This window comes from Mus caroli, chromosome 15, assembly GCF_900094665.2.
Source record: "Mus caroli chromosome 15, CAROLI_EIJ_v1.1, whole genome shotgun sequence".
NCBI classification, from domain to species: Eukaryota; Metazoa; Chordata; class Mammalia; order Rodentia; family Muridae; genus Mus; species Mus caroli.
In genome coordinates, this window is record NC_034584.1 from 83,029,508 (window position 1) to 83,042,040 (window position 12,533).

A 12,533-nucleotide genomic window follows, 5' to 3' on the forward strand; every position below is an offset into this window, starting at 1 on the left:
CAGATCTCATTACGGATGGTTGTGAGCCACCATGTGGTTGCTGGGATTTGAACTCTGGACCTTTGGAAGAGTAGTCGGGTGCTCTTACCCACTGAGCCATCTCACCAGCCCAGTAAGGACATTTCTATTGGGTAAATTATCACCAGGTCTCAAAGGGCACTTTAATGATGCAAGAGCCAGGCCTTCCTAGGAAAATACAGAATAGACAGTCCACCCAGCAGCTCATGGGGTGATCCTTCCTAAGCTGGCCCAGACCAGCTGTATCAGCCATGCAGGGTGGGTTCTCAGCACACTGACCCACACCTCAGGGTCCATCTCCATGCTGTGGCCACTGGAGATGTTCGGCATCCACGCTGCCCTCCACATACGGCTGTAGCAAGGACTAAAGCTCTCTGTTAGGTGCTGGACTCCAGTCTGTTTGCTCTCCATCAGCCTGAGCCTCCCTCAGCTTCCGTCAGGCGGTCCCCAGCAGGTAGCCCCTTTTCAACATCTTTGACCAGCCTATAAGGAAAACTGGTTTTCTGAGAAAACACATTTGAATGATTCTTGAGGCCAAGGTGACCTGCTATTGTGACCCTCTTCATGTACCAGTATGCCTTGCCCCCTGCCACTGGAAGGGGCCTTAGGACAGCCATGGATTCAACAGCCTGGCTCCAGGGCACCCTGCTGTCCCCATATAGCTTTGCCTTGCTCACACTGCAATGTAGCTGACATGGTTCCTCTCCCTGCAGAATGGGCTTATGTCTGGACTCATGCAGATGTTGCTGCTGAAGGTGTCTGCTCACATCACTGAGCAGCTGGGCATGGCCCCTGGTGGCGAGTTCAGGGAGGCCTTCAAGGAGGTGGGTGCTAGGTGTGGCTTTGTGGACACATTGGTAGGGACTGGTGGGATCTACCCATGGCATCACAAGTCCTAGTACCCAGCCTCTTCCTTAGGCCAGCAAGGTACCATTCTGCAAATTCCACCTGGGTGACCGACCAATACCAGTCACCTTTAAGAGGGCCATTGCTGCACTCTCCTTCTGGCAGAAAGTCAAGCTGGCCTGGGGCCTATGCTTCCTGTCAGACCCAATCAGGTAGGACAGCCTCCCTGGCCTGTCCCTGGCACATCCCACACCTAAACCTGCTCTATGCTCTGACCCAGCTCCTCACATGCTCTTGTTAGCCTCCCTCCATGACCTCTGAACACAGTGCTGTGGCCCCTTCCCTGAGTCAACAACACAGACTTCCCATGTTTCCATCCCTATGGTCTGCCACCGAGCCCCTGTTCACCCCACACACACCTGCTGCATGCCCTCTGCCCTCAGCAAAGACGACGTGGAGCGCTGCAAACAGAAGGACCTGTTGGAGCAGATGATGGCCGAGATGATTGGGGAGTTTCCTGACCTGCATCGCACCATTGTCTCAGAGCGTGATGTCTATCTGACCTATATGCTGCGGCAGGCCGCACGGCGCCTTGAGCTTCCCCGCGCCTCTGATGGTGATGGAAAGGTCAGGGTGGGAACTCCCAAAGATACTGGTTCCTGTGCCTGCTGCTGATGTTTGCCCTCCCCTGACAGCTGAGCCCAGGAAGTGTGTCCCGTCTGTGGTTGTGGGCGTTGTTGGCATGGGGCATGTGCCTGGCATTGAGAAGAACTGGAGTACCGACCTCAACATCCAGGAGATCATGACGTGAGTGCCTCCCTACATCACCCCCAGTCCCTGTACCTGCACATGGTGGTGACCCACACATGGGAAGACCTTGGGCTTGCACTTGCAGCTAGGCCTACCATACTTCTCCCCTCCACAGAGTTCCCCCACCGTCCATCTCAGGCAGAGTGTCCCGGGTGGCTGTGAAGGCTGCCTTCTTTGGTCTCCTGGGCTACAGCCTGTACTGGATGGGCCGTCGAACCATGAACCTGGTCCTATCACTGCCTGCTGCGCAGTTCTGCCTCCAGAGGGTGAGCGAAGCCCGGCCAGGCCGGTAGGAGGACTGTGCAAGGAAGAGACTGCACCTGGGGACTTTACTCTGCGCTGAGTGGGGTGCTCACGAGGAGCTGGCGCCACCGGTCTGGGGATGTCCCTGGGGACAGATGCATCCAAGCCACCCCCTATGGGGGCCTAGGCCAGGCTTTCCCTGCCTTCCCAATGCCCAGCCCACCCAAATAAAGAATATTTAACTGTCTGAGCCCAGGCTTCCCAGCAGCCCACACACACACTGTGGGGCCACCTATGGGCATCAGGGCCAACCGCAGTGTCAGGACCCAGTGGCCTAGTTCCAAAAGGACCAGAAGCTGAGGAAGAGGCACTGAGACACCCCACCCTTAACCCCAGGTGGGTTTGGCAAGCTGTTGCTCTACCTACCTCACTGTGCCTTGTGCTCTGGCCGGCAGGAGCATCTGGGGCTGAGTGCATCTCACTGTGGGTTTGGGGCTGCGTGGCCATGCACCCCCTCCTGGCCTGGCCGTGCGTGTGGCATTGCCAGCTGCATCTCTGCCTGCAGAGGGTCGGCTTTGCTTTCATGGGGTTTTGTTTCTGGTTTTGTTTTTTAATGTCAAAAGGTTTTTTACTCAGGTAATTTTGACGTCAAAGAGAAAACAAACTGAAGCAAATATCAGGAAATACAAGCCTTAAATCCAGTGAGGACAAAGAAGTCATCTTTTTATTTGTGTTTGTGTGCCCTGAGTGGGCAGTGTATGTCAGAGTCGGCTTGGGGGTCCAGGCCAGCCCCTGCTAGACACCACTACAGCTCAGAGTGGCGTGGGGCTGCCTCAGATATGAGCCTGCAAGGCTGCCCTTGGTGTTGGTAGGACCTTGGCCTGATTGCTGTGCATTAGGTGAGATGCCCAAACTGCACTGAGGGCAGTAGGCACCTACTATGGGCCACGAACCTAGGGCCATGGCTGATTTGTGCGCAGCCAGCCATTCATGTGTACAGGCTGTGGCTCCTGGTTTACGGCACAGCCTGGCAAGACCAAGACCACATTGATTGTCCTTGTGTTGGCTGCCAAATCAGGTGAGACACGGAGCTGGGTGGGGACACAGGGCTGGCTGGCTGTGTACTCTGTCTCACACTTGTGGACTCATTCCCTAGAAAGAAATAAATTTTAATTTTGGAAGCTCCCGCTTTGTGAAGTGTATGGAAATGGGACTCAGGCGATGGGGCACTGGCTTCCTCTTTTGTCATCTGTCCCCAGGTCTGCAGGATGCTGGGGGTACTCCTGCATGCCAGGGGACATACTATCCACCTTAGCAAAGTATAGAGGCTGTACCCTGGTGCTCACTAGTGCCTAGCAATGTTATCTGTGTGCCAGCCAAGATGAGCCTTACATGTGCTCAGCACCTGTACACCCTCTGGTTCACACTTTACTGCCTGGCAGTGGGAGAGGGGGAGGAATGTAGGAGTGGATCAGAAGATCCTTAAGGTAGGTTGTTCTTGCCTGTGTTAGGAGCATTGAGGCTGAAACAGTTGTATATCATTGCCAGACCAGAGCAAGGCAGACCCTGAAGGTAGTCAGTGACATCTGTGTTAGTGGCAGCAGGAAGAACACATGCTCTGGCCAAGGCTAAGATACTACAGGCTCTGTCACAGAAAACACCTACCCACCTTCTCACCGCCCATGCAGAGGGAGAGGGGATTTGACAGTGATTGCACAGCTCCAGGGCCACATTTTAGGTTCATTGCAGGATTTTTGTTTTTCTGTGTGTGGGGGGTTGGGTTTTCTTATTTGTTCAGTTTTTGTTTTGTTGAGAGGGTTTCTCTGTGTAGCCCTGGCTGTCCTGGAACTCGCTCTGTAGACCAGGCTGGCCGTGAACTCGGATCCACCTGCCTCTGCCTCCCAAGTGCTGGGATCAAAGGCGTGTGCCACCACATCTGGCCTCATTGTAGTTTTACAAGCCCACTGTGGCCCTAGGAAAATTTCCAGAGGTGAATTCTTGAGGTGTAGAACTGAAGACAGGCTGAAAAGGAGAAAGACTGCCAGGAAGGAATGCGTGCATTTGTGCTCCAAGTCTCCTGTTTGAAACTAACAGATTTTCCTGAGCACTGGATGCTGTTTACCTCTCCACCATCAAGATCCATAGCCACCTAGATTGCAAGTGACAGACACAGAATGGAGAGAGAAGGAAATGCTACCACTTCAGAGAGAGATGCTGTGTGCAAGGGAAACACAACTTGAGGCACCAATAGGGAAGGACTTGGGGACAGAGGACATAGCATGCATGCAGAACCAGGTTTCAGATAGGCTCAGAACCCCAGCTGGAACCATTGCCCAGCCTCGGCTCTGCCCTTGCTCTGGTACTATTGCTGACCCAAATTATTCCTGTAGTAAATCTTGGGTGACCAATTCTCACCTAGCCCATGGATCCCAGGAACATTACCAGGACTTCTGGCCCTTCTTTGGGCAGAACAGATGAGAAAAATTGTCCTGGTGGCAGGGCACTGCATATTCCACATTATAAAAACATATTTGTACTTTATTGTAAAAAGGGATACACACACACGTTAATAGTGTCATATAAACAGCTGATGCAGGACTCGGGTCCGCTACAGAGAGGAGATGATGGAGAGCAAAGCATCAGCACCATAAGTCTGAGACAAGATTGACCAGAGAAGCGAGAGTGAACTTTGAAATGACTGCCTGCCTTTGTTTACTTACCTATATAATCGGCTGGATAAAGAGGAGATGAAAGACACATCTTTAAGATGCTAAACTACTGTCTTAGATTGTTAGCTGTCTGAATAAAACAGTCAAAAGATTCCATGTCTGTTTCTATGCATGTGATGGACAGTACCACTCAAACCCACAGCACCCAGGGAATGGCCTTGGCTTCACCACTAGTTAAGGGGTGAGGGGGCCTGGTAGTTTTTTAGGGACATCACTCAGCCTGTAGGCACACTTGGAGTAGTCCAGTCTGGCATATGTCACCTGGGTGAGAGCTTCGGACCTCGGCTGGCCTGGTGCACAGGTGCCAGAAGTTAAACAGCATCTCAGGTCCACCCTCTGCGACGTCTCGTAGCCCGGAAGTGGACAAACGAGAGGCGACCAATCAGAACCAAGCTTCTGGGCGTGCCTCCCACCAGCCCCTAACTGGGTTGGGGGAAAACTTCCGGTCGGGGCGAGCGGGTTTCCGGCGACGCGGCGAATGGCCTCTGTCAGGGCCGCGGTCGGGGCCTCGCTCGCGGTTGCCCGAACCCGGCCACGGTGCGTCGGTCTCGCGCTTCCGTCGTCCGCGCCCCGGTCCGCCTGGGCTGCAGCCATGGAGCCCACGCCGCGTTGGCTGGCAGGGCTGCGCTTTGACAACCGCGCCCTGCGTGCGCTGCCGGTGGAGACGCCGCCGCCCGGGCCGGAGGACTCCCTGGCCACCCCGCGGCCGGTGCCCGGAGCCTGCTTCAGCCGTGCGCGGCCGGCCCCGCTGCGGCGGCCGCGCCTGGTGGCGCTGTCAGAGCCCGCGCTGGCCTTGCTGGGGCTCGAGGCCAGCGAGGAGGCCGAGGTCGAGGCCGAGGCTGCGCTCTTCTTCAGCGGCAATGCGCTGCTGCCGGGCACCGAGCCCGCCGCGCACTGCTACTGTGGACACCAGTTCGGTCAGTTCGCTGGGCAGTTGGGCGACGGCGCCGCCATGTACCTGGGCGAGGTGTGCACAGCGGCCGGCGAGCGCTGGGAGCTGCAGCTCAAAGGCGCCGGCCCCACGCCCTTCTCCAGGTGCGGAACTCCCGGAGAACTTCCCGGAGGCGACACCCTTCTGCGCGCGTGGGTGAATAGGGAAGGTCCCCAGTGGCGCTTTCGCCCGGGTAGGGACAGCCGTACGCCCAAACTCCATGAAGGGTTAGAACCTAGGTGGAGGAAGACAAAGAAGCTGGCAGGGAAGGGCCGAGTGTCAAGAACGAGCTTACTTTCTGGCTGACACTCATAGAGATCTCTCTCCATCTGCCAATTCTGTCAGGTGGAGGGGACACACCTCTAATGGCTGTCCGATGTGTTTTCAGAAACACACCGCGGACTTTGGAGCCAGTTCCCCGAATGATACTGTTTGCTGAACATCCTGCCCAGAGTCTAGTTTTCAGAAGCAATGCACTGGGCTGGTATCCAGACCTATTATCTGGAACCATACTTAAGCAGTATGCTTCCTCAACTTGCCCAGCCTCTAGCAGACTCTATGCACTGTCTAGAGACTGTGGGCACAATCCGTTCTTATACCCACCTTCTCTGTGACCATTCTCCCAAGCCTGTCAGTTCTAACCGTGCGTGCGCACATATACATACACACACGAGTGGATAGTTCTTGCTTTCCAGTGGAGAGTACCACAAGTGTCCAAGACAGTCTTGGATCCAAAACCATACAGGCCCAAAGGAACAACTCTTCCTCCTCCTCCTCCTCCCCCGTTTTTTTTTTGTACAGTGGGTTTTGCCTGCATGTGTGAGAGAGTTGGGTCCCCTGGAACAGGAGTTACAATTGTGAGCTGCCGTGTGGGTGCTGAGAATTGAACCTGGGTTCTATGGAAGAGTAGTCAGTGCTCTTAACCACTGACCCATCTCTCTAGCCCCAAGGAACTCTTTAAAAAAAAAAAAAAAAAAAAAACAGAAGGGGGCATCAAATCCTGTTACAGATGGTTGTGAGCCATCATGTGGTTGCTGGGAATTGAACTCAGGACCTCTGGAAGAGCAGCCAGTGCTGAGCCACATCTCCAGCCCAAGGAGCTCTTCTTAATTGAGTACTGCCACCCAGGTACAGACAGGTCTTAGGGGCTCTGCTCCTGTTTTTCGCTATATGATTTATATAGGTTAGATGCTTGTTAGATGACTAAGAAACAGGAAATTGGGCTTTTATGGTTTCTCACTACATCTGCCTCTCATCCTTTCTTCCACCAGTCACTAACATGCTGACCATCCCCCAATGCCAAGCGGTCTTCATCTCTCAAAATAGTGGTTTCTTCCTCATCTTCCCACCCCCAAGCCAGATTTATGGTCTCACTGGCACCCTGCTGCTCACCTGGACCAACCTTCTCAGAAGCTCTTAGAAATACACGGCAGATGTATATTCCAGGGCTCCTCAGCTCCTCATTTTGTGAGCAGCTTTAAACTGCATTTTGATAATTCATGTTCACCAGTTACCAAAGGGCTGGAGACCCTTGGTGTCAGGATAATTTGATATTGATTTTTTTTTTTTTTTTTGGACAGGGTTTCTCTGTGTAGTCCTGGCTGTCTTGGAACTCACTCTGTAGACCAGGCTGGCCTCGAACTCAGAAATCTGCCTACCTCTGCCTCCCAAATGCTGGGATTAAAGGCTTGCACCACCACTGCCCGGCAGAAAGGCTTTCTTATATTTAAATATCTTGATGCTAAGAATCAAACCCAGAGTCTCATGTGTCCTAGGCTACTACCGAGCCACATATTCAGCCATGAAAGGTGCTTTTTAAAAACATTTCCTGTGCATCCGTGAGTTGCCTGCATATGTGTCTGTGTGAGGATGTCAGATCCCCTGCATATGTGTCTGTGTGAGGATGTCAGATCCCCTGGAACTGGAGTTGTAGTTCTGAGCTACCATGTGGGTGCTAGGAATTGAACCTGGCCAGTGCTCTTAACCGCTGAGCCATCTTCTCCAGCCCAAGTGGTGCTTTTCATACTTGATTTACGTATAGTTGGTATTTCCACGCCTGAGGTCAGCTGTTTCCATGAAGTCAGGGATCCCTTTGACCCTTGCTTAGGTCTCATCCTTGTGTGTCAGGGTTTCTCATCTCAACACTGCCAAGACTTGAGGCTAAGGTTGGAGGTGGTTGTAGGGTCGGGGCTTCTAGAGCCCTGAGATGGGTGAGTGGCTTCTGCTCTTAACTAGACTCCAACCAGGTTAGCATAGACTATGTTGTGCTTTCTTTGAGACAGGGTCTTATCTTACTACAGAACCATAGTTGTCCTTGAACTTGCAGAGATCCATCTACCTCTGCCTCCCAAGTGCTGGAATTGAGCACACATGCCTCCACACCAAGCTTGTTCTTCAGCTTTTGATCCTTCTGTCTTCCATGCACTAAGATTACCGGGCCATATATAAACAGTATGTTTGATCAGTTTGGTCCGTTCCAGGCAAGGTCCTCTATTGGTTTAGGTACCTAAGGCATTACTCCGAGGAGGAGGGGCTGTCGATGCAGCCTGCCCAGGTAGCCACTGTGCTGGGCATCCAGTACTATACTATATTCTGCTAAAAACAAAACAGGCCCAGTGTATAGGAAGAGTTCAAGTACAAAAACTACCCATAAACTGTAGCTTTCTTGCCTCATTTTGTTCTCTAGGTTCCTGTGACTGGTGGCCCAGACCCTACTGAGTCTGCTGGCCAGATACAGGCATGTGGCTGTGTAGTTTTGTTTCCTTTAGGGGTGTGACATGTGCAGCATGTCAGCAACTGCGTGTCACAGCACTCCCCACTATGTTCCCCTCGGGGACTGGCACAGCCTGAGTCCTGTGAGAACCGTTAACAGCTTACTCATGAGCTTGTGCCTCTGTAGCTGCAGTTTTCGGTTTCCCATGACAACGGGCAGTGCTGGTGGGTAGTGTGCATTAATTACTGTAGGGATGTTTTTGTAACACCTGTGAGGACAAAACTGCAGCCTTGAAGGTGGCTGAGGGGGCACTGAGGGGGGACAGGGGAGGTGTCTCTTCACCTAGCTTTAGTCATATGACAGCTACCCCAAAGCTCTTGGGAAGCTTGGTTCAGAATAACCTCCGCCTTAGCGGCTCCTTGGCCTGTGTTTGATTTCAGACAAGCTGATGGTCGCAAAGTCCTGCGGTCAAGCATCCGTGAGTTCCTGTGCAGCGAAGCCATGTTTCACCTGGGAATCCCCACCACCAGGGCCGGGGCCTGCGTCACATCTGAGTCTACAGTGATGCGAGACGTGTTCTATGATGGTAATCCAAAATATGAAAAGTGCACGGTTGTGTTGCGTATAGCTCCCACTTTCATAAGGTAATGCTGGGGTCCATTAGGCCTATCTACATGCACTTGCTCCTAGAGCATACGAGATCCATGCTTGTGCAGCCAGGTTGACCCAGCTCCTGAACAAGCAAGAGCTCCCGGCTGTGGTCAGGACTCGGCCCCAGATGCTTCTCAATGCAGTGCCTGACTCATTAGTCCAGTCCTTTCTGCAGATGCCTGTCTTGCCTTCACCTGAGCTTGGTGTCCAGCCGGCAGGGACTGTGTGAACAAGGAGGTGGCTGGTGTGATCTTAGGATTCTCCATCTTATTGTGCCCAGGCTAGTCAGTCATCAGCACTCAGCACACACGGCCCCTGCTGGCCTCTGGCTTTTTCTGGCCTCAGTGAGGATGGAAAGGGGTCAAAGATGGTAACTGCTGCACTGTAGAGGCCCATTCCCCTGACTTAGCTGGCTTTAGAGTAGAGGTCATCCTGTGCCTTGGACAGTGGTGATAGATAGCACCACTGCCCTCTGCCCACCAATTGCGAGCATCAACCCAGCTACAATTTTTAAAAAATGTCAGCTGGGTATGGTGGCGCACACCATTAGTCCTGGCACTCAGGAGGCAGAGGCAGATAGATCTCTGAATTTGAGGCCAGCCTGGTCTATAGATTGAGTTTAAGAACATCCAGGGATATAGAGAAACCCTGTCTCAAAATTTTTAAAACATAAAAAAATTTAAAGCCGGGCAGTGGTGGCACACACCTTTAATTCCAGCACTCAGGAGGCAGAGGCAGGCGGATTTCTGAGTTCGAGGCCAGCCTGGTCTACAAAGTGAGTTCCAGGACAGCCAGGGCTACACAGAGCAACCCTGTCTCGAAAAAACAAAAATGTAAAACGGCTCCATACATGACTGGCGTCCTTGTGGGACACCAACTGACTGGCACTGGCACGCGTACATACTTTCTGAGTAGACTACCCCTGGCTGTCCTCACAATATGTGGGGTACACACAATCCTGTGTGGAGTTGGAGCTGGCAAAGTAGACAGTCATGGTGGTTTCTTGGCCTGATGAGTCTCCAGCATCTGGGAGCTAGAGGCTGACAGTTGGCCAGATTGAGTCCTGCCTGTCACTCAGATCTGGCAGTACTCTGGCTGTGTGCTGCTGTGTCTCCATAGCGTGCTCTCCCATTGTGTGGCTCCACAGCCTTGTGGCCATGGTGGTTTTTCTTGTTCTCACAAGGTATGATCCATTGAACACTGGGATCTTTCCTACAGATTCGGCTCCTTTGAAATTTTTAAGCCTCCTGATGAGCACACAGGGCGTGCAGGCCCCAGCGTGGGACGAGATGATATCCGAGTCCAGATGCTTGACTATGTCATCAGCTCTTTCTACCCTGAGATCCAGGCTGCCCATTCCTGCGACACGGACAACATACAGAGGAACGCGGCCTTTTTCAGAGAGGTAGGCAGAGTGGCCATCTGGTGTCTTTGTCCTCTTGTGCTCCTTGCTCCTTTATCTAGGTCCCATCATCTCCCACAGCCTCGAGAACTGGGCAGCCTGCAAGTGCTTAGAGGATTTGTTTTGAGACAGTTTTTCTTAGTAGCATTGGCTAGCCTGGAACTTCTATATGTACACCAAAGATCTGCCTGCCTCCTGAGTGTTGGGATGAAAGCTGTGCACCACCACATCCCATACACCAGGGCATTTTGATGATGTGACATTAAGACACCTGGTGCCCAGTACACCTACAAGACCCAGGAGAAGTAGCTTGTCTTGGAAGGAAGGACACATGGGCAGAAGCACCGGTGAATGCGGATTCCTACTGCATGGGTCAGTGACCTCAACCCAGCACACTCACCTGGCATCTCAACATGGGGGAACAGATGTGGACTCCCCCAGCAAAGGCTAGCCATGGCCCCGTTTCTGTGTCAATTGTTTTTTCATACACATCATTGCTGCTGGTTAGCAGAATATTCCAAGCACATGTCCAAGAGGTCACACATGGGGCCACACCAGGTTACTCTTATTTCCCACCTCTGGCCCACGTGCTGGGGGTGTGGTGACATAGCCACAGAGCAGGAGGAGCTATGAGGCTGAGCTGTATGCTCTCAACACAGAAACAGATGGGTGATCTGGTCAGCATACATTGTCCCTTTAAGTTTCTGCTTTTTGACCATGCTACCTGTTCCCTGGGAGCCCTGTGCTCCTTATGAGGCGAGGCACAGAAGACCACTTGCTTGGGCACTGGGAGCTATGATTCAGTCCTGCACTTGGGGCTCCTGTTCTCCAGGCTACACTGGAGCCTTATTATGTTCAGGGGCTGCCTCTGGTTGGGTCACTGGATGAGCAGTTTGTAGCATTACCCTATAGCCCCCAGAATGGAGCTAGAATAGCAGGTTTTAGGAAATACCATTCTGGACTGTGATGTTTCCCCCAGTGTTGTTATCAGGTCTTCCTGGGACTCAGACTGTGTTGCTGATTTTTATCGTTAACCCAAAATTGGTAGTGTTTAAAAGAATACGTGGTGGAAATGGCACTTAAGCCCATAGAAACCAACTCACCCAAAACATACTCTGAAACAGTGGTAAAGGGATTACAAAGACCCTGCACTGAGAACCACTTACAGAAAGTCCACTGGCATCAGGAGAGGCACTGGGGTGTTCTGGCATGAGTAAGGGCAGATGGGCATCAACCAGAGTCTGCTTTGCTCTAGGTGACACGGCGAACAGCACGGATGGTGGCCGAATGGCAGTGTGTTGGCTTTTGCCATGGCGTGCTCAACACTGACAACATGAGCATTGTGGGGCTCACTATCGACTATGGACCCTTTGGCTTCCTGGACAGGTAACCCCCCCACCCCCCCCCGCCCAGGTTGTAAGTGATGGGACCTTCTGCTTGTTGGCCACCTAGGAACTGGTCCCTGTGAGGGAGAGGACCAGGGAACAGTGTGGTCTGTATGGTGCTTTTCTTTCTCTCTCTCTCTCTCATTTTATATTTATGAGTACACTATAGCTGTCCTCAGACACACCAGAAGAGGGCATCGGATCCCATCATAGATAGTATGAGCCACCATGTGGTTGCTGGGAATTGAACTCAGGACCTCTGGAAGAGCAGACAGTGCTCTTACCCACTGAGCTCTCTCCAACCCCTCATGTCTCTTAATGTTTCATTCTCTCAGTGGTCAACCAACCCTACAAGTAGAAATCAAGTTTGTTTTATTACATAATCCAGGCTAGCCTTGAACTTGTGAGACTCTTGCCTCAGGCCCCTGAATTGATAAGTTTATAGGAGCATGCCACCACCATACTTAGCCTCTCTGGAGTGTTTTGAACAAAAGGTGGCATTTTAGCTAGTTAGAACAAGTTCCTCCCTTGCCAGCCTCTAAGTGGACTAAAGGGTAGGGGCTGGAGTGGAGCAGAGGGGGCTCTATCTGGCCTAAGGCAGTCTGAGTCTCAAGCAGTTTCCTCCCTGGCCTTGAGGCAGAACAGATTGTAAATAGGGAGAAGAAGGCCACTCTAAATCTTCTTGGCTTGAGCCCAAGGGCCATGCAGAGCAAGAATGGTGTTGCCACAGGCAAGGTCATCAGTCTTGCCAGTAGCCTGCCTTCTCTCCGTGTCTCCTTTTTTTTTTTTTTTTTTTTGGGGGGGG

The 12,533-nt window shown here is 52.4% G+C and overlaps 2 protein-coding genes across 4 annotated transcripts in view; both read left to right on the top strand.

The window, feature by feature from the left end:
- Positions 1 to 3,103, top strand: part of Trabd (TraB domain containing) — an 11,250-nt gene extending 8,147 nt beyond the window's left edge. Inside the window, exons 6-10 of one of the 3 annotated variants that reach the window (XM_021183502.2) lie at positions 732 to 842; positions 937 to 1,076; positions 1,308 to 1,480; positions 1,560 to 1,671; positions 1,790 to 2,164. In XM_021183502.2, coding sequence (XP_021039161.1) covers positions 732 to 842; positions 937 to 1,076; positions 1,308 to 1,480; positions 1,560 to 1,671; positions 1,790 to 1,967 — 714 coding nt within the window. In that variant the 3' untranslated portion in view covers positions 1,968 to 2,164. Of the gene's footprint in view, positions 1 to 731; positions 843 to 936; positions 1,077 to 1,307; positions 1,481 to 1,559; positions 1,672 to 1,789 lie in introns of all 3 variants that reach the window. The other 2 variants (XM_021183499.1, XM_021183500.2) reach the window with 2 other exon arrangements.
- A 1,995-nt stretch (positions 3,104 to 5,098) lies between these two features.
- The window catches only part of Selenoo (selenoprotein O), an 11,875-nt gene continuing 4,440 nt past the window's right edge, over positions 5,099 to 12,533 (top strand). The window contains exons 1-4 of the mRNA XM_021183056.2: positions 5,099 to 5,681; positions 8,731 to 8,934; positions 10,160 to 10,346; positions 11,599 to 11,729. Coding sequence (XP_021038715.1) covers positions 5,125 to 5,681; positions 8,731 to 8,934; positions 10,160 to 10,346; positions 11,599 to 11,729 — 1,079 coding nt within the window. The 5' untranslated portion in view covers positions 5,099 to 5,124. The remainder of the gene's footprint in view (positions 5,682 to 8,730; positions 8,935 to 10,159; positions 10,347 to 11,598; positions 11,730 to 12,533) is intronic.